The following is a 21,979-nucleotide window of genomic DNA, read 5'->3' as shown; positions in this document are numbered from 1 at the left end:
TTCCTTATCTACCGGCTTTGCGGGGCGGAGTGCACGATGCAAATCGTGCACGCCAATGTGGATTGGCTTGTTTAGTTTACACTCGAAGTTGATTGGGCTCTCAGGCGAGATCCCAGTTCTTCAGTCGTTCTGATGAAATGTTGAACATGACTGACTGAAAGGGAACAATGAATACAGTATAATAGATAGATAGATAAAAAATGGTGACGTTCAAATAAAATAAACTGGGATAAAAGACATTTTATTACTTCTCATATAGAAAACAAATCACAAACTGCGCCAAATAAATTCACTACATGTAAAAACTTATTCATATCTCAAACTTGCTTTATGCTAAATCACTCAGCCATTTTAGATTATACAATATAACTTTCTGTAAAGCTGCCTTGAAACAACGTGTATTGGGAAAAGTGTTATACAAATAAATTTGACTTGACTTGATTTGGTTTCTTATAGATTTCACACATTATTCCTTAAAAAAAAGTTTATTTGTTCCATAACTGCAGCAGAAATGCTGCTTTTCAGTGCTTTTAAGAAGGCATTTTGCAGTCTTTCAATTACTATTTACATTATATGCTGTCACTATAATTCTTTATTATAATACATTTTTTAATACAATAATAGCACAAAACCACAATCGCAGTCATTTGAATTAAAAAATATTTATCAGGGTGCAAAAAAATGTAAAATAAAAATTCTTAACATCCTGCCAAATCACATTAATATATACATTTCAGTACATTAAAGATAAAGTAAAGTAACTAGTATTTAATTATAAATTCACATTGTTATTTATTAACCAACCAATAAGTCTGAACAGGAATGGCATAATGGTCTTACATGTGCATGTATTTTTTTAAAGGTACAGTTATTGAAAGGGAACAAATATGATCTCTGAAGTCCAGGATTTGTACCTTCCATTTGGATTCGTCTGTAGCTTCTCACATTAAATTGAAAAATAAGAAGATAAATGAACTTTTAAAATGTTCATTTTTAAGTGTGAAACTTCAAGAATCTAGACCCTTATAAATTGCAGGTCTTCCAATCATTACAATATCTGAAATCATTTAAGAATAAAACTACTATGTTCAAAATAGTAAAAAAAGTTGCCAGAATTTCCTGTAGTGGAAATAATTTAAATTTTAACTTAAGTCTGTGAAAGACTCTAAAGTTCAATCATATTGTATGGCAAGAGTCATAAAATTACTGTTCTAATCTTCCTTTAACATATGCTGATAAGAATATTAAACCTTGAGTATACTTTAGAGTTTATAACTTGAGTCAGCACAGTCAGAGACCTCAAGACTTGGCTGATGTTCAGAAATCACAATCCCAGTCTGAAAACTCCTCCTCTGCTTGAGTCTTATCATAGGGATAGCGGTCAAAGTTTATATAGCAGGGACCCTGAAAAACAAAAACCCACAGACACAATTTGTTACTTTGAAGCTTATGTTGTAGATGGATCTGATTTTCATCCTAAAACAGTTTAAAAAGAGTCTGAAACCTGATTTTCAAATTTGCCCATTGGCCTTCACTGATAACTGAAAATATATTTTGAGCTTTGTACTAAAGAGAAACATTCTTGCTAAAGATATTTTTATATTGTGTCAGATGATCTGTGTAAAGAATATGATTTAAGTTAAAAATGTCACCTTTCTTATGAGCCGTACAGTCGGTGCTTCCAGTTGTCCCATTCTTAATCTATGCCAGTTAATGCTGTTAAACCACCTGAGTGATAATTGAGGGAAAATTTGTCATTAATAACAATAGAAACAGCACAAATGCTACACAAAAGCCTAGCACATCAAACTGACTAAACTCAATACACCTAAATTGTAATTGTGGGATATGAAAATATTTTTATTAATTGAAAATATTCATCTGAACTAATACACATTCATTAAGGTCACCTGTGATTTCTGACATCTTTGATTCCATTTTTCGTATTGCCCAAACGCTGTCCAGGACGTGGCCTGCAAGACATTTAAATAACACATAAACTGAAAAGTAGCAATGTAAATACCTAAAAAACTGATTAAAAAATGGTGACGTTCAAATAAAATAAACTGGGATAAAAGACATTTTATTACTTCTCATATAGAAAACAAATCACAAACTGCGCCAAATAAATTCACAACATGTAAAAAAAGCCTGAGCTTTTGTAATAGTTTCTGTAATTACCTGCACAATTTAGTGATGAGAGATTTGGCACCTTCCCCCATAATTGAAGGGAAATTAAGCACACCATCCAAGATCTTGGCATAGATCTTCTGAGGATCTGAACTGGAGAATGGTGGGCTTAAGGACAAATAAAACTATATTATTACAAGTAATTAAATTTGCCCTAAACAAGAGAAACTCTGATTTAAACACGCATAAAAGGAATAATTTATTCATTTTCACCCAGAAAGTCTTATGGGCCCTGATTTAAAGATTTTCATGAGAAAAAAATGCAAACTTTCATGCAAACTTGATAGGACACATTTTTAAATATTGTATGAGCTGATCAAATTAGGGCAAGCTCACAGTACAGGACTGTAAGACTAACTGAATTGCTGTGGTGTGCAAACTACACAACACAGCGTTGACGAGGTGCACAAACTACAAGACATTATGGTCCACTAGAAGTGTGGTGGTTCTTATAAATGCAAGCAAGAAATTCACACAAGTGACTTTTCCGTATATAAACAGGGCCGTCTAAATCCACTTTTGCTAGTTTAGCGACAGGAAAAATGGGTCACCTTGCGCATGGTCTAAAAGGGTTGTCCCTATTCTCTTAATGAGTAATGGGTGTGTTTTAGGCGTTACGTGCAATAAACCAATCAGAGTCTCATCTCCCATTCCCTTTAAAAGCCTGTTGCGCTCACGCCATGGAGGATTCACTATTTATATGGCGCAATTTGCAAGCGGAAAAACTGAACGCTTTTCTTGCGAGGAAACAGATCTACTCGCGCGCGAGTTTAAATCGCGCAAGCGGACCATCTACGGGATAAAGTGTATGCGCGTTGTGGACCCGCCTATGGCGCATATTACTAACGCGCTCTTTAAAGGGATGGTTCGGAGTAGTTTCAACCTATGCACCATGACCTCGAGCCAAACACCCCCCCAGAAGCTTTTTTTCCCTTGGTCGAACATTATTAAAGTTTAGACATTATTAAAGAGCTTATTTAGAGATATCAGCCGAATGGCTTACTGCAGGCGCTAATGGATGCAAGGTTGTATCTCGTAAATTACCCCACTAATAATGCCCGGAATGCTACCAAACTTATACAGTAGTACAAATAGGTTCTGTACTCATAAAACGAGGCATTGGAAAGTTTGTAAGTACATCAGGAGTTTATTTAAATAACACTTGCCTGACGGCTCATGCTACTGCTAACCCAGACGTCGAGGTCACTTCCGTGATTTTGGAAAAGCCTGTAACATACACCTTGGCGCCAGGTGTATGATAGGGCCCTAAAAGTTATTGTTTGTAAACCCCCTTACCCCCCTTCACTTCATTGATGAAAACAATAATTTAAGGAGGGCTTACACTAGGCTGTGAGCCATTGTGCACCTTAAGAGTTAGATAAGTTGATAATCGTGTCAAAACAGCTGGTACACGGCACAACTGTACTGCATGGCGAGTCGGTGGCGGTCGCATGAGCTTTTAGGCTAAACATGGAGACTGGAGCTTCAGATAAAAAAAGAGACCTATAGACCTATACACTGGTCAAAATGTGTAAAAATTGTTGGTAGGTCGGGAGGTGCTCATAACATACTCTGCTCGGCTCGTAACTCCTCAAGCCACAACCATACGAGCATCAGTTATTTCCATATGATTTCTCCTGAGAGAAAAAAATATAGCCTGCATGCTCGTAAGACAGAAAAAAAAAGCGTACCGAGTACGCCCGGCTTTACTGTTGAGGCATGCAGAAAACAATATATGAGAAAACTTTATACCTGCCCACAAGTAGCTCATAGATTAGAACACCAAGTGACCAGAAGTCAGAAGCAAAGTCATGGCCTTGGTTCTGAATGATCTCTGGAGAAATATACTCAGGAGTACCGCAAAACGAGTATGTCTTTTCACCCCGAGAAAGCTCTTTTGCAAAACCAAAATCAATCTGAAATCAAAAGAATACAAGAAAATAAGATAAAAAATAAACTTCACTGCACTGACTGTTACAACATTTTTTTCTGACAGTGTTTGTCACCTATTAACAGAATATTCACTCTCAACTCTGTTTAATTTGTATAAAGTAAAAATAAAATAATTGTATGAAAAGTGTTGCTTACAAGTTTCTTATTGGCATTATTGTCTTGACACTCAGTTTTGATGGATGGCCATTTTTTTGGCATATTGATACAGTATTTTTTCCACTTTCATCACCTTAAAAGTGCACTATGCAGGATTTTCGGGGGGAAAAATAGACTCATACTGTTACAAGGCGGTTGCAGCAGAGATGAAACAGGATCTAAGTGCAGCAGCTTTATTTGGAAACAAACTCAAAACTTCACAAAACAGAATCTCGGGTAGTGATGGGACGGTTGATACCGGGGCTCCGATGCTCCAACGCAGTTTTCAAAGCACTATTGTATCACACACTGTACCGATGCTTGTATCGAAATGACAATAACACGTGATTGATGACGTTTGAAGCTTCGAACGTAATGCAGTATCAGAAGGTCGGGACAGCTGGTCTGAAAAAAATTGGCACTTCTCGACCTCATCTGATGCATAAAAAGGGAAATGATTATGGGGGAGGCATTATTTAAATTATTTAACACTACACTTCCCTATAACATAATTTATATTTTTTAATAACAGAACACCCCAATTTGTTTTATAATTACAATTACTATAATTCTGATCACATACTTGTATATCACATACGTATATTTTACAGTATTGATCAATATGTGAATCCGTTGACCAGGCTAATCACAATATTTGCAAAACAGAGTTGGTTGGGCTGCGTGTGCTGCTGATATCATGTCAGGGGAGAGGGCTTGTTCTTCTGGCGGTGTTCCGCCTGTGAGGAGGGGCCAAGTTTGAACGTGTTTACAAACAGTAGCTGAAAATCCTGCATAGTTCACGTTTAAGGCTGGAATACACTACACAACTTTTGCCCAGATTTTTTCCACGATTTACAGTCTGGAAGAGTCAACACTAGTTGCTGAAAGTCAGAGCCAGTCTGCAGATTTTGAGCAGATAGTGTTGACAAATTTCACAGAAAATCACGTTGTATATAATGGGCACAGGCTCAGATTTTTTTTTACTTCAGACCATGACTCCATCAAGAGGATACCAAACATGTCTGATATTTTGAGCCTATTTTAGAAGACATATAGTTTAAATGTGTCATGCATCTTCTAAGAACATTCTTAAGAACATCGTTTAGTGCATGCCCAGTTTTTCTCTGTAACTACAAAGTCTGCAAGTGTATGATGTATACAGTCTGCTCTGATTTTAAAAGTAATGTAGGGTATTCCAGCTTTTAGTGGACTAATAGGGGACTGTGTGCTTTTAGGTACATTTGATGCCTTGGAATTTGTCTTAGATACATGTTATTTTTTAAAGACAGTTTCAAATTTGTCACTTTTAGCAACTCTAAAAAGGAGTTGCAGTTCTCTATGACAGAGATTGGAGGAATTCAAAGAGATAACTTGCACTAACATTCACATTCCACAAATTTGCCATGTACTGTAAAGAACGAAGCAAGAACAAAATGTGTATCACCAAACTCCTCAGTGAATTCAGATGCCCTGTGTAATGTTTGGGCATCCATCCTAAATGGTAAATCTTGAAATATATCTTGTTAAAATCTATCTCAAATAATTTTTTATCTTTTTTGTTAAGGTAATGAGGATCGATAAAAGCCTTGCAGCATGAGAAATATTTTTAACTGTCACAGTGGCAAATTTATCACAATTTTATTAGCAGCTTATAAATGTAAATGCCTGTAGTTTATCTATTTGTGGAAAGTATAAAAACAGATAATTTGTTTTACCAATTTCACATATCCTTTGGAGTCCAGCATGAGGTTTTCTGGCTTCAGGTCTCGATACAGGATGCCTTTGTTATGGAGGTATGCAAAGGCTTCAACCACACAGGCTGTTATAAACACAGCTATATTTTCCTGAAAGCGTCCTCTGCAACATGACAACAAATACACCCACATTCACACATTCAAACAGCACTAATTAGGAATTGTGATATTAGCTTTAAATAAACGCAGTCAATCATTAGAGAGAGACTGGAAATGGATTCTAAAGTGTACCATATTATTCAAGCAAAATGAGCAAGAAAAATGATTCCAAGGTGGTTATTGTGGTTATTCACCAGGGTGTTGCTATGCGTTATCCAATGTTGTAATGTTGTGAGTGGTTGTTAATTCATTATGCTGTTGCTACGGTGTTCCTGCTAGTTTATATGCAATACAGAAATAGAACAAAAGTAGGCTTAATAGCATGCTTTCCTAATCAAACTCTACAAACTCATGAATATCTTACACTTCTTTTAGCTTGGTCCAGATTTCCCCACCCGGGCAAAACTCCATTATCATATAGATGTAGCGAGAATCTTTGAAGCCAGCATGCAGCCTGAACAAGAGGAGAAAAGTCAGACAGAAGATTATACAGTTATACAAAAATTATTCAACCCCCATTGCAAATCAGGTTTATTGACTAAATTTACAGACTTTCAGCTGTTTGCAATGAACAAATCAAACAATGGTATCGTGTCTACAAGAACGCTCCAGATGTTGTGAAAATTCTGTGGAAAAACATGAAAGTGGCGTGGGTCAAGCAAATCATCCCGAAAGCCTGGCGAAGAGTGGGAGGGGTGTTCATCCCAAAAGAAAAGAACTCAATCACCATTGAACAGTTCCGCCAGATAAACCTTCTGAACATTGAAGGCAAGATCTTTTTCAAAGTGTTGGCAAACCGACTGACACAGTATTTAAAACAAAACCACTTCATTGACACATCAATCCAAAAGGCTGGCATCGCAGGCTTTTCGGGATGCCTTGAACATAACAGCATCATATGGCATCAAATCCAGACTGCAAAGAAAGAAGGGAAAGATCTTCACGTCTTGTTCCTTGATCTGGCCAATGCCTTTGGTTCAGTTCCTCATTCAGTTCTGTGGGCTGCCTTTGATTTCTTCCAAGTGCCGACTACAATCACAAATCTAGTGAAATACTACTTCCAGGACCTACAGTTTTGCCTTACAACATCAGGCTTCACCACAAGGTGGCAACCGCTGGAGGTAGGCATCATGGCGGGGTGTACCATCTCCCCATTGGCCTTCACGATGGCAATGGAGATCATTATTAGAGCCTCGAAATGGGTTGTGGGAGGAGAACGACTACAATGTAATCAGAGGTTACCACCAATTCGAGCCTATATGGATGATCTAACAATACTCACAACAACTGTCCCCTGCACCAAGAGATTGCTGGAGAAACTTCATCAAAATATAACATGGGCGAGGATGAAGTTAAAGCCCAATAAGTGCAGAAGCATCTCTATCGTGAATTGAATTGGAATTACCAATCACAGGGCTCGTGGAAGAGTTCAAATGCACCAAAGCAAGGCTTGTTATGACCCTATCTGAATCAGAGGATGCAGTCATTCGAACAGCGGCCCCCCGGGTGGTAGCGGGAAGGAAGTGGATTCCATCAGAAGCTGTTTGGAGTGCAAAGTCTGCGCTTCATTTCAGAGATGTGGTTGGACAAGTACAGCATGGAAGGGCAGGGTTTGGACTCATCCCCAAAACTCCTCTTTGGCATAAAGCAACATCAGTGCAGAAGAGACAGCTAGTGGTAGAAGAGGTTAGAAGACAGGAGGAGGGAGAGCGACATGCCAAAGCCATATCAATGGCCAAGCAAGGGAGATGGACCAACTGGGAGGGCCTGGAGAAGAAAAAGCTCAGCTGGCGTGACATCTGGAAGATGGAGGGAGCACGGCTGAGTTTTGTCATCAGGGCCACATACGATCTGCTACCCTCCCCTCAAAATCTGAAAGAGTGGTATGGAGAAGATCCCACCTGTTCCCTGTGTCAAGTACCTGCATCCCTAAGGCACATTCTATCAGGGTGTACTACAAGTCTCACCCAAGGGCGCTATACTTGGCGGCATAATCAAGTACTCAGAGAACTGGCATCAATACTGGAACAGAAACGAACTACAACAAACAATCTCCCACAAACATCAGCAGGAGAGGTCAACTTCACAAATTTCGTACCAGCTGGCCAACATCAAGAGCATAGTACAACACCTAAGGATGCAAGCATCCTGCAGTCAGCGCGGGATTGGAAATTGGAAGTGGACCTTGATAAGAAGCTTGTGTTTCCCCCAGAAATAGTGGCTACAACACTCCGGCCAGACATGGTCCTGTGGTCTCCAACAACAAAGTTAGCATATGTTGTGGAATTAACAGTACCATGGGAAGATGGGGTTGAAGAGGCTTATGAGAGGAAAAATAACAAATATTCCGACCTGGCAGCTGAAGCATCCCAGAACGGCTGGAAGACCAGCATCTTCCCAGTAGAAGTGGGATGCAGGGGATTTGTTGCCACATCTACCACCAGTTTTCTGAGGAAAATAGGGGTGAAGGGTCGCTCTCTCCAACAGGCCATCAAGTCTATGTCAAGTGCTGCCGAAAAAAGCAGAAACTGGCTCTGGATCAAGCGTAAGGACCCCGACTGGGCAGCAAGGTAGAGACAGATGGTATGCGGTCAGGCTTAGGCCCGACTCAGGGAGAAGGACGCCCCTGCCAGGCAGAGTCCATCAGGGATATGGAGGGTATGGCATGGAGGGGGGTGTACCTGGGACGCTGGGTACAATGTTGAGCCTTTTTTTTGAGACGTTGTGGGCTTCAATCAATGAAACGTCGATGAAGCAGGGTGCCCACCTGATGACCCCAATGACATACCTTACCCTCCTTTTTCACCACTCCACACCGACTGCTACTGTGAAGAGTTTCCTACTAAGGGGATTGAAACATCTAGTTCTATTAGCTTTAATTCATAAAAAGTAATTGAAATAGCTCAACACAGCTAATGTTTCAAGTGGTTTTCCCAAATTTAACTTAAATGCAACTTTTAGTGACTTCTGCAGTCTCACAATTATTCAACCCCTTCATGGCAAGCATCTTTAGTACTTAGTAGAACACCCTTTTGTTGTTATGATCTGCTGCAAACAATATAACCAGACTCCAGCTTCTGGCAGCGTTTCTGAGGAATCTCAGCCCATTCCTCATGAGCAATGGCCTCCAGTTCATGGGGTTCAAGTCAGGTGACTGTGATGACTGTTGAATCTTCCAGGACTTCTTCTGAAACCAAGCCTTGGTGCAATTTGAGGTATGCTTGGGATCATTGTCTAGTTGGAAGGTCCAATGACACCCAAGCTTCAGCTTCCTCACTGACGGCATGATGTTTTCTCCTAGGATAGTGGATCTCAACAGGGGCATTCAGAGAACAACGGGGGGCGTTGGAAGCAAGATTTTTGAAAGGGGGGTGTTCATAGGGGCGTTCACGAGTTTACACCAAAGATCCAGGCAAGACAATATTACATGTAATTACTTGTGAATTACATGTAATACCTACAACATTCTAAAATCTGATAGTTTAATGCGACATGTAAGCTATGTATCGTTTCTTTTGCAAGACTCAAGCACTGACTAGAATACAGCGCTGGCAAGAATTAGCATTCACGTGCTCAAAAATGTGTTTCGCGCTGACAACAATGGCTAGCATCCAGCGCTGACTAGAATCACGCAGCGGAGGGATGGAAAGTTGATAAGCCATTAAAAATTTATTGACTTAAGAACCACTTATATATTTTCAAATATTTTCAATAAATTATGTTCCCATTCACTCCGGCGACAAATTTTAATATTAATTAAACTAAATTCTATTTATAAGGTAAATGTAGGAGCCATTTGTTGGATGGTAAAGTTTTTGTCCACTGGGTGGTGCTGTGGCTGTGTATAATTAGAGCACCTGAGCAACAAGTGTGTGCGTTGGTAATTGGGAAGCACACAGTTTTTTGACCGCACGGCAAAGTAGCTCGCAAGGTGGGTTTTAGTTTTATGCTGTCTATAAGGTATGGCTTTGTGTGTACGTGTGAACAAGGAAAGGCCACAAGAAGTTTTGAGATCATGTTTAATGGAGCACAAGTAATGAAGAAAGACATTTGTTTGTATCTACATCCGTCTGCATGGACTGCATGTGCGCGTTCTTAACTTGCTTACTCCTATTATCAATGGCAACGGCATTGAAAAGCCATTACAGTAAAGCTTAAAAATTTTTAGGCATTAACTAATGCCTAATGCCAAAGTGTTTTCTTTGTTCACCAAGTAATTTACTGGTCATGCATTATTGTTAACTCGCAAGACTGTAAGGAGAAAATGACAATTTGATAGATAATTTAAATTTATTCTGTAATCACATTTTGGTAATGTATTAACTCCACCGTCACATCTGAGCGCGAAACGATGCTTGGATAGTTTCAAGATAGTTCAAAATAATTAATAATACAGTAATAATTGAATTGTTCATATGTGTTTATTCTTGTTAGAAGATTTTTTTTTCTGATTATGAAGACAAATTAATCATGACAAACCAAATTAATTGTAATTCGTAATTAATAACATTACCGCTTTAATGACTGTATAGCCTACATTTAGTCGTTTTTACTGTCCAATTACAGCCCATCTTATATCTACTTTGAGTGGCATGGGAGAGAGTCGGAAGTTCATTTGTTGCCCCTACGAGTTTATAATAGCATATTTTAACAATTTTAACTGATTCTTGCTTTTCCAACTACAACCAACTCCTCGTTGATTGGCTGCTATTTGCTATTTTCAAGTGGGGAACCACTTGAAACATTTGTTGTATCGAGCTATTTCAATTACTTTTGTTTGATTTGTTCATTGTAAACAGCTGAAATTATGTAAATTTTGGGGGGTTATATAATTTCAATTACAACTGTATGTGAACAATTATCGAATGGTTTGAAAAAAATATATGATTATAAGTTATGTAGGTAGCAGCACCAACCTGACAATGAAGTCACATCGGATTGCCAGAAGAATTTTCTTTTCTAAAATAATGTGTCTTTCCTGCTTCTTTGCAACAACATGTTGTTTACTGATCTTCTTCATAGCAAAGTACTTTCTGTGCTGCAAGGTAGTTACCTAGTAAACAAGCAAATATATTAGTATTTCAGGAGGTCAAATCAGAACAACATTTAATATAGTCTGGATGGACTAAACAGTGTTTCTAATTTATTTATTTATTTTTTAAATGACTCTCTTCTCATACCAGTTCCACTTTTCCAAACCCCCCAACACCAAGAGTGACAGGCTCTCCTTGATAACTTCCCTCCTGGTACAGTACAGGGACGAGCTCTTTCAGCTTTAGAGATGTTTCTGGCCTGGAGACAGCAATACACATAATACATATATTCAACAGAAATTACTACATTATGTACAATTCATATTCTAACTTATTTTAAAGGCTTTATTTAGCAGTAGACCGGCAGATCACAATAATTCCTGATGTATGTATATAGGAAAAACTAGATTCATACAAACTCAGATTAATGAATGGCTTTAAAAAGATGTTATATATTGAACTAATATGTATAAATATTATACATTAATGCCAATTAAATATTAATAGTAAACAAATACAGTATATAGAACAGTATATAGAATAATTTTTGATCCCAAACTTTTGAACAGTAGTGTATGTGAAACAAGCTTAATATATGACTGTGAAATTGTTCTCTGTCCTATTTTTTAACTTACCCAACTTTCTCTGGCTTTTCATCATCCTCCAGTGAATCAGCACTACAAAAAACATTTTGTGATCAATAAATATTTTTCAGAATGAGGTAATATACCAATATACCACTGATGCAAAACACTAGAAAAATAATATTTTCATAAGTTCAAAACTTGAAGCTGGTTGGAGAACAGAAAGCACTCTAAATGTTGATAATGAGCCACCTGTAAACAGGTCAGGAATAGCACAAAATGTTTCTACCGCCTGTCAAATATGTTACACTTACTAGCGAAGAAATGCTTTCTGCTTATGAATCATTTTGTGCAAAAATTGGTTTATGGACAAAATAATTTCTTTCCCCTACAAATAGCACCACAGGTGCCCTGAATCTTGCAGACACGGAGACCAAGTCCATTCATTTCCACCAGTCTGACCTGCATGCAGATTTGTAAACATGAGCGTTGGTTCAATGGCAGACTAATCAGCCGATCACAGTGATGTGGAGGCACTGCCTTTTCTCACTTCATTTATTTTGTGTTTATTTAGCAAATTATATTTATTTTGGTACTATCGCTATCAGTTATTTTAGACACGCACAAAACCAGCACTGTATAAGAGCAGGCGTATCTGTATTTTAGTAAAGTGAACACAGTCTCAACTCAAAAAGGACTTTCTGGTGGCTTTTCCTCTTGATTACAAGTAGGGAAAAATGCACTACATGTTACAAGTGACTAAGCAGAAGACTAGACTGAATATATTTACAAATATAGAAGTCACAAAGCAGGGAAACTCACTCGTCATGGAGCTCAAGACTTTCAAATGGAATGGTCTCCTCAAAAATTCTGTGAGAAATTAAGGACAATATAACATTTTTAAACAAATCCTAAATCATAGGCATTATATACAAATTAAGTGAAGTAATATTGTCATCAATGACATCAAACTCACTCTTTGTCAATGGAAAAGCAAGTGACAACTCCAACCGCTGTACATGTGGCTGTCCTGAGGATCTCTCTGGATTATACACAATAGAAGATTTGGTTGACTTTTACGTTTAAACCAGACAGAACAAATATTTACTCCTGATACAGTGCTAATGATGTTGTCACTAAGTAACAGTCACTATGGTTACCGTATAAGAGCCAGTTCTCCAAAATGTTCCCCCTCTCCCATCTTACGAATTATTTTCTGCTGTCCGTTCACTTTTTTCGTCACTGATACCTAATGTGAAATGAACAAAATTATTAGTTTTTTAAAAAAAAGTAAGATTTCTTTTAAGATCATTTAAAATGATGTTTAATACAAACACAGACCATTCTGTGGCATCTTTTATAATATGGTTGAGAAATATGTGCAAAGTTTCATGTATAGACTTACACAAAAGATTCATGTATTTTGTGTAAGGTTTAATTTCTGTGTAAAAGTGCTGGAAAGCACGCATTTAGATTAAACCCTTATTAAATGCAGGCACTCCTAAGTCATATACTTGTGTAAAGAAATAAAACATGTAAATAATGTAATCAGTGTTGCAGAGGATGTTCAAGAATAAAACTATCCTGAGATAAGAGAGCAACTGAGTAATATTTTAATACGTTTCTTTTACCTCTCCTTTTAGAATGATGTAAAAAGTATTGCCCTCTGCTCCTTCTCGGACAATGACCTCGTTGTTCTGAAACTTCACCTTGCAGGGGAACAAACATGGATAGCACATTGAGTCATCATGTCATGCTTAGAAGAAAATATTCCTGATGTACAAAGCAAAAGACAATTTTACCTTTAATTCAAACGTCACCTGTTACTAAACATTCTGACTACACTAAAATACACATTCATAGTACTGATAAAATGAGGGTGTCACACTCATTGACCATTCCTCATTGACCAATTTCCCATCTCTAAGTCAATAGTTTAACTTAATGAAAACTACTGCAAATCCTAGTGATGTCTCAAGATATTTTTTTTAAGGTCTTTGGTCAGCAAGTGCCTGTAGGAGTCTCATTTTGACAGAGTCATTTGGTATATTTTCTCCAAGAATACTTGAGGCATCCTTAATTTACAATATTTCCTTATTATAACAATAATGAGTCTATTTACAATTTATAAAAGTAAAATCACACTGACTTCCTCCATGGAATCAATGATCTTTGACAGCTGCACATCATTCAGGGCCTTCAAAGTGCACGCCCTGGTGGAAACAATTATAAACAATAGAATTTACTCAGCAATAATAGATGGATACACATGATGAACAATATACAAACAGTGAAGATTCAAAGTATGCAACATGCAAAGCATCTAATATTTTACTAGGCTAAATACAAGCCAGAATGTGTTCAAAGTGACCCCAGAATGTCTTACGTTTTCAAGAAGCCCATGAGTTGCTCTCGTTTCATCTTGGATTTGTTGGTCATGATGCTTCGATATGTTTGTCTCTCAATACACCATAACTTTACTGCAGTGACGGCTGTGGGTAAAATAGTATAAAAGCACTTATTTACCACATCAGTAGGGGGTAACCCACATCACTCATGTTCAGCCATCACTCCAGAATGATAACTGACCTTTGACAGATGCCGTGCGTTTACAGTTGTATAGAATGGCCAGTTCCCCAAACATATCGCCAGAGCTCAAAGTTCGTAGTTCACGTCCAGCCTGAGTGACCTTCAGCTCCCCCGCTAGAATGAAAAAAGGAATTTAGGCTCATCAATTAATTTCGACTGTCGAACAGTATTCAAACGAGATGTCGTTTTCAAGAATTGTACTGCAATACACTTGTACAAGATTTTTAATGCAGTAAAAAAATATATAGTAAAACAATTAAAAATTGTTTTCTATTGCACTATATTTTTATATGGCAGTAATAGAAAGGGCAGTCTGTTAGTAAGCATTTCTGAATTCAGCGACACTTAACTTGGCATTCAGTTATCTCTCCTTACACACTCACCAGCGACAATGTACATGCTGTCTCCTTCTGTGCCCTCTCTGATGATGACATCCCCAGGACTACAGTCCAGAACCTTCATCAGTTCCACCAACATACTGATCTGCTCCTCATCCAGACGACGGAGAAAGTCGTTCTTCCTAATGGCCTTTACGATCTGAGCTGCCTCACTGACACACACACAGAGCATGGCGTAACATTTGAGGTTAGTTTATTAGACTGGTGTTGAATTAGATTCACAGAGTTCTTGATTAATATGTGTATAAAGTTACCTGGCAGTTTTTTTCACTCTATTGGCCGTGATTTCCAGGACTTCTGGTACTTGCTCCGGGGCCATGACAGCTGCCCGACTCTGTCGAACCTCAGGCATTTCATCGCAATCTGGCAGACAACATTAGGTGTCAAATAAACATATCTTAATGTGTAAAATGTTTTTATTTTATACATTTATAATATTGTGAAAAATGTAATGTTAGTGTTGTTCCATGTTTTTTTGTGACCCAGTCATCCAAATCAATATTGATATATGAATTGTGCTGGCTTCAAGCAAAACGCTTCATCATTTTTATCAATTATAACATATGATATATGTTATAATTAATTGTTCATATTTTATTAATTGAAAGGAAGCAGATGAAAGGGGACTCAGTTAAACCCATTATTCTGTTCTGTCTTACCGAGCTCATCCAATCGTCCCTTCAGCACTTGTATAAGTCCCTCTTTCTGTTCAAGCTGTCTCTCTGTAATTAGAATACAATATTCTAGTATGCATTGAAATTAATCACCATCACATACCGTGTGCTCAAAAATGAGAAAAACCATTCATCATTCATGTTATGATATAGTGGTCTTACTCAGCTCCTGGTTCTGGTTCTGGAGTTCCTGGTTGAGCTGGCATTCTTTCTCCAGCATTTGTCGGATTTTCTTGAGTTGTGCTTCCATTGGCCTGATGAGATTTACCTCTACTAGAGCAGCATGACACTAACAAAGAGCAGGAAAAAGAGTTAATATGTAACTGCAAAATTAAAAAATTAAAAATAAAATACAGATTCATTCAACCAGTCTTTAAAATGAATGAATGATCATCATCACAGCATTTATAAAAAGGTTTCTAGTGGATTCAAATTTTAAAATAGTTTAAAAGCAATAATAACGTTGCATTATTGCGCTGACATATGGTGAATTTTACCATTACACTTTATTAGTGATTTAAAACGTACTTCTCAGATAACAACATAGTGTCGGCCCGGATCCGGCCCACATCTGGGCCGCGTGAAATCCACGTGTACCAGATGTGGGCCGGATCTGGGCAGACAATATGTTGCTGTCTGGTTCCATCTGAAATTTCTATCTGTCTCACACAGTTGTTTGAGCCATTCAGACTGGATCTGACACTGTGGATCCTCATCTTCACATGATAAAATCTACAAATTACCTTTTGTGCTTAATAGCACAACAGACTATCAGTTATTTGTAACATACTACTGTAGATTTTATGTGACATTAACAATAGTATAGTGCATGATTAGGTTCAAGTGAAGATAGAACCCCTGGTTCACATATTGGGTGCTGAGTGCTCTGACACAATTCAATCACTGGTGCTTAAAAAGAGAAGACAGAAAAAGATCAAATTAGACCCTTGGTGTCTGTGTCTGGCATGTTTAGACTAGTGTTAGTTTTTTATATTAATACTTATAATTCATATGGTTATTATTATTATCTATTTAAAACATGGGCAGTTAAATATGTAAAATATTCATATAATATTAGCGGATCAAGATGGCACTGTAGATGGCTGTGCCCGGGATAACCATCAGAGGGCACTCCAACCCGGACAATCACCACACATCCACAAACTACATTTCCCATAATCCTTTGCCCAGACTAATCAGCCATGATCACATTTACTTGTATGTCTTTACTTTGTTATTTCACCCCATATAAGCCTGGTTTTCACATTCATTCACTGTGAAGTCTTGTTAGTTGTTTACACTGCATCTCTGAGCGTTTTCCTGGTCTTATGTCTCTTGGTTTTGGATGTCTTGCCTGTCTCTGGGTTACCCTTTTGCCTATGCTCCCTGCCTGCCTGTTTGTTTGACTGGACTGCCTGCCTGTGTTTGACCTTGCCTGTACTTTGGATTATGTGTTTGGATTGTCCCTATTCAATTAACTGCATTTGGATCCTCAACCTTGTCTCAGAGCAGTATGTGACAATGTGTTTATTTATAATTTGATCTGCCACAGAAGCCAGCGAATATATATATATTAAACAAGTAATAAAAACTCGGTGAGTGTTTTAGCGCAATTTTCTCACCTCATGGGATCACAACACTAAGAGATAGTAAATCTTTTCCTGTTTTTTTTTTTTTTTTTTTTGTGCGTTCCCGAGATTAGACCTTCCTTAACATAATGCCGAAAACCCGAAGTCTCTAGGTGGTCTGGTTGACGAGTAGATAGAAGTGCAAGATTGGTGCGCACAGACAGAACAGAAATCATGAGTTAACAATCGCAATTTTGTCCGTTGGAAAATTGCGCTAAAAAAGATGAGGATACAAAAAAAGAGGGAGAGTTTTTAAACATTTATGGTACGAGCCCTCATGTTTTGCTAGTATACAGAGCCGTCACTGTAATACTTATGAGCTCTGATACATCACTGTCCTTCACTGACTACCTTTCACAACTGTCTTGATAACTTCGGGTGTGTAAAATCTTTGAAGTGACTCCCATGAGCACAGAATTGAGACAAATGCTGATCTAGAGTGACATGAATGATTGGAGTGTTTTTCAAGTCACAGCCACAGATCTGGATGAGCTCACTGATACTGTGAAATGATCTGTTTCCGTGAAGATGTGTGTTCCCTCTTAGACTTGTTTGATTTATAATAATGACACAATGTGGTTTACTGGAAAACTCAGACAGCTTCACCAGACATGATGCTTACACAAGTGGGAATAATGTCTTGAACAAGCAGGCAATAAACACACTGACAAAGGTTAAAGAAAAGCTAAAAAATAATAATAATAATTTAAAAAAAACAGTTTTAATCAACCCTGCATCAGTGTGGAAAGAACTGAAGCATTTGAGAGAGTGATGTTGGACTACCTGAAGGACATCACTGGACCCTTGCTGGATCCCCTTACGTTTGCTCATTGGTTAAGCAATCTCCCTTTACACAAACAAACTTTTCTTGAAGTTTGCAGACAACATTATGGTCATTGGCCTTATCCAGGATGGTGATGAATCAGTTTACAGAGGAGAGTTTAAGCAGCTGGCTGTCTGGTGCAGTCATAGCACACTCAAATCAGTGGAGATGATAGTGGAGTTCAGGAAGAACACCCCAGCACTCCCCGCTTATCACACTGAACAGCACTGTGGCCGTCATAGAGTCCTTCAAGTTCAAAAAGGTTCAAAAGCTCAGCAGCTTTAATCAACAGATGAATTTCAATCTTCCACAGGTTACAATGACAATTCTACTCAGTTGCACGTCTATAACAGTCAGCCACTGTTGTTCCAGACACGTTCTATCTGAAGTCTTAAGTTAAGATCTGACAAGTTAATTTATGGAATTAATTAATAAAACCGACAGTTTTTGTGGAGTTAGGATGCTTCTGTAATACCCTTTTCCTATCTGTAGTTAAGATAAGATAAAATAATATAATTATGCACTTAAGAAATGTCATTTTGTAATAGCTTTTGTCCTAAATGAGGTCCTAACTGAAATTGCCATGGTTATCATCAAACTGATAAGATTCTAAAGTTAGGATCTTTCTGTAATGCGCCCCCAGGCCCAGTGCTTAATTTATCAATTCTGAGGCCCAGAACAATGGGAGGGGATGGATCTGGCAAATTAGATATGAGCTATCTAATATCTAAGATATCTGAGATATATCTCTTCATAGCATTTAATAAAACACTGTCCAACAACACAAATAACTCTCTCCCAAGCAATGGGCTCCTTCAGGACAAGAGGTTCATAACGTAGTGGATGGAAATGTGCAATGACTCACCTTTTCTTTAGTTGAATATTAAGAAAAGAGCATAAAAAATGAAAAATATTTTGGATCGAAACCCAGCATCGCCGGGGAGTTAATTATATATATAATAAGGTGAATAAGGTGTGAAAAATATATATAATAATACAATAAGAAAATAAGGTGTGGCTCCTTTAAGAGAGTGCGCGCGCCCTGTTGAACTGTCTGCAGTCTGTATTGTATGTGAGCCTCGAACACCTCATGTATGCTGGCTATTCCTGTTTGATGCTCATTTTCATCTTATTTTGTTTATTAAGTAACGCTGTGGACAGTAGAACGTATTACAGACAGATACCCGAGTTCGATTGGGGAATAAAGTGCGAGTTGTGAGATGCCAATCGCCTCCGTGAGTCTGTCTGGCCACAGCAATAACTCCAGCTGTGAGCTATCCCTATTTTTCCTCCTGACACAACGCATTACAAGACGCTACAGATCTCTGTGCACTAGAACATTCAGGCGCAAGAACAGGGTTTTTTTTTTCAACAGGCTATCTGTACGGCTACCTACTCTCCACCAACAGCTAACACACCCACTACTATCTACATTTTTTATAGGTCAGTATCCTTATAGTTATGCCACTAGGCATTGGGCAATACAATAATTATACTTACATGTAAATACATCTTTTTATTTATATTGAAAGGTGTGGTAACACTTTATTTTGCAGTGTCCTTGTTACATACATGTACTTACCATAGTAATAACAGTAAATTATGAATAGTTACATGCAACACTCAACCAAAACCTAGGCTAATCCTACCCTAACCCTATAGTAAGTACATGTAGTTTCTTATTATTACTCAGTACTTAAATATATAATTACACTGTAACAGTGACACCTTAAAATAAAGTGTAACCAAAAGTTTATAGTGTATACCTAATGTGCACATCTGGTGCCTTCTGCTAACTTCATTGGTGTATGTTACTTTAAGTTATTTACCATAATTATACATTTAATTTTTCTAATAATGCTTGTTCTGATGAGTCAAATAATTAATATACCTTCCATTTACCTCATAACACAATAGGATTTTTATACAGCCAGTCACAAACAGACACCGTTCTAAAATAATTCCAGTCTATTATTGTAGTGTCATCTATTTCAGATTAAACTGTTTTTAAATGTCACGTAGAAACAAAAACAAATATAAATGGACACTTGTGGACAGTCTCTTACTGTCGACCCTGACTGTTCTGTCAGACTATTCTGTTAGTCACAAATCAGGCTAAATGACTTGGAAATGGAATCCATTTTATGATACAGCATATTAAAAGCCACTGTTAACCTTTAAGGAAATGATTAGCTAGCCTCATTGCCCTCTATGCTGTACACTTTATGACTGAAGAGGTGTTCAGGGTCTACTGAAATCCTACTAGTGCCCAGCCATCATTGCTTGCTAAAGGACATTTGAGGATTTTTACAGGGTTGGTGGACAACATGATGGATAACAGAATCTTTTATACTTGTCCAGAGATATTAAAAGTTATTTAGATTAAAGCGCTCTGTCCCGTCACATGTCTAAAATATTGCCAACTGCAAGGTTTACTAGATAAATGGAAAGCCCTTGTCAGGTATCCCACAAAGCACAGCAACGTAGATATGTTAATCCATGAAAAAAAACCTGTTTGTCATCTCTACGGACAATAATCAAATCATTGTTTTATTTGTTAATGAAACCTACCTGAAAACCCAAGCTCTCACTCCCTCAGATCAGTGTGTTCTGGCAGAAAGATCAGCTTTATAGATATAAATCATTAACCTGACGCTCCACCCTTCGCCACAGGTAAAAAGGAAAATGTGATTAACAGACCTAGAAAATGTTAATGTTCAGGTATTCCTCTTACAAAGCTCAGCAGATTTATTGAATGTCTCAGTTATGGTTTATCAACTTCAGGTTATGAACACAGAAAGGACAGTAAAAAATGGAGGCTAGTGAGAAAAGCTTAATTCTTAATTCCACTTCTACAGGAACAGCAGTGGAATGGTTACACTAGGAGACAGAAAAATGAAGAATGGTCCCTTTAAAGTTTTGTATAGCTCTGAGCTTGTCTGAAAACACCTCTGGGTGTCACTACAGAATCACTTTTTTTGTATGCAGTGCAAGCAGTTTCAGGACAGTGTCCACGCCAGCAGTTCTGTAATATTTCTGTCATTATGTGGTGAACTAATTTATATACAATATTATTGTTTATCTGTTAAAAATACTGAATCTGTGCACGTCTTATTTTATTATTGGAGCTTTTATTTGTTGTCATGCATTATTGTATAGAATTTTGTTTTCTGTGGACAATATGAATACTTTGGTTTTGAATGTATTTATGAATTTAAATTGTTTGTTCCACTGCCCTCTGTTGTATTTATGGTTTGAGAGTTTGTGGACCTTTGTTTTTTCATGGGTTTTTTTTTGTGTGCAAAAAGTTGAGGAATGATGTGTGTGGTGCATGTGCAGACACATTACGTACTACATAACATTTATTATAATAATATTAATAATTACTCATAATATTAATATTATTAATAATAATTTTGTTTTCAGGGACTACATATACTTTTTTTGCAGGAATGCCATGATAAAATGGACTTAAAGGGATAGTTCCCTTTAAAGGGAAAAACGTCATATACACCTAGGATGGCTTGAGGGTGAGTAAATCATGGGCTAATTTTCATTTTTGGGTGAACTATCCCTTTAAGAGTCAACCATGCTGTTATTTAACTTAAATTATAAATGTGCTAACTACTTTTTATGAAGTATTAATGTTGAAGTGATAGCTGTCAGGGAACACTGACTCAAGGAAACGGAGAGTAACTTCAGTAGAAATGGTTTATTGACAACAGATGAAATATGGAGAAATGATGCTGAAGTTCAACGAGAGAGAAGGATGACGGTCTGTAATGGTACGTGGCACCACACACACACACTTTTAGATAGCAGACGTTCAGAAGAATAATGCAGTCTTTTTCTCTTACAGGCCTTGCAGGGAGGGATGGTTTAAGATGGATACCAGGACTTGGAGAATCACACAAAGGTAGGTAATCACAGGTAAGTAAGACATTCAACATTATGGCAGTCCTAGTCGAAGACCAGACAGTGGTGTGTGTGTGTGTGTGTGTGTGTGTGTGTGTGTGTGTGTGTGTGTGTGTGTGTGTGTGTGTGTGTGTGTGTGTGTGTGTGTGTGTGTGTGTGTGTGTGTGTGTGTGTGTGTGGAGCAGGCTTAAATGGAGTGGAGCT

At 37.7% G+C, this 21,979-nt stretch overlaps 1 protein-coding gene across 1 annotated transcript; it reads right to left on the bottom strand.

Moving 5' to 3' along the window:
• Positions 1 to 649: 649 nt before the first annotated feature.
• Positions 650 to 20,445, bottom strand: prkg3 (protein kinase cGMP-dependent 3). Its single transcript, XM_084091186.1, has 22 exons — positions 20,432 to 20,445; positions 15,572 to 15,698; positions 15,395 to 15,457; positions 14,990 to 15,098; positions 14,721 to 14,887; positions 14,338 to 14,451; positions 14,135 to 14,240; positions 13,898 to 13,961; positions 13,380 to 13,457; positions 12,909 to 12,997; positions 12,725 to 12,790; positions 12,571 to 12,618; positions 11,800 to 11,841; positions 11,312 to 11,423; positions 11,048 to 11,184; positions 6,496 to 6,585; positions 5,994 to 6,135; positions 3,943 to 4,106; positions 2,182 to 2,298; positions 1,911 to 1,973; positions 1,653 to 1,728; positions 650 to 1,404 (listed from the first exon to the last, which is right to left on the bottom strand). The coding sequence occupies exons 2-22, from the start codon at positions 15,657 to 15,659 to the stop codon at positions 1,318 to 1,320; spliced, it is 2,022 nt and encodes a 673-aa protein (XP_083947312.1). The 5' UTR covers positions 15,660 to 15,698; positions 20,432 to 20,445; the 3' UTR covers positions 650 to 1,317.
• Positions 20,446 to 21,979: the final 1,534 nt, after the last annotated feature.

The sequence above is a fragment of the Abramis brama genome (assembly GCF_963993115.1).
Source record: "Abramis brama genome assembly, chromosome: 18".
In the NCBI taxonomy this organism is placed as follows: Eukaryota; Metazoa; Chordata; class Actinopteri; order Cypriniformes; family Leuciscidae; genus Abramis; species Abramis brama.
Note: the sequence above shows the minus strand (reverse complement) of the source record. Positions and strands in the feature narration are given on the sequence as shown.

Bases quoted from the DNA above. Each gene is read 5' to 3' on its own strand.
- prkg3 (XM_084091186.1), bottom strand. From the start codon at position 15,659: ATGGAAGCACAACTCAAGAAAATCCGACAAATGCTGGAGAAAGAATGC. The intron at 13,962-14,134 runs GTAAGACATTCT...TGTTTCCACCAG, and splicing joins CTCATGGGCTTCTTGAAAAC to GGCGTGCACTTTGAAGGCCC. The intron at 4,107-5,993 runs GTAAAACAAATT...TTTTGATTTCAG, and splicing joins CCAAAGGATATGTGAAATTG to ATTGATTTTGGTTTTGCAAA.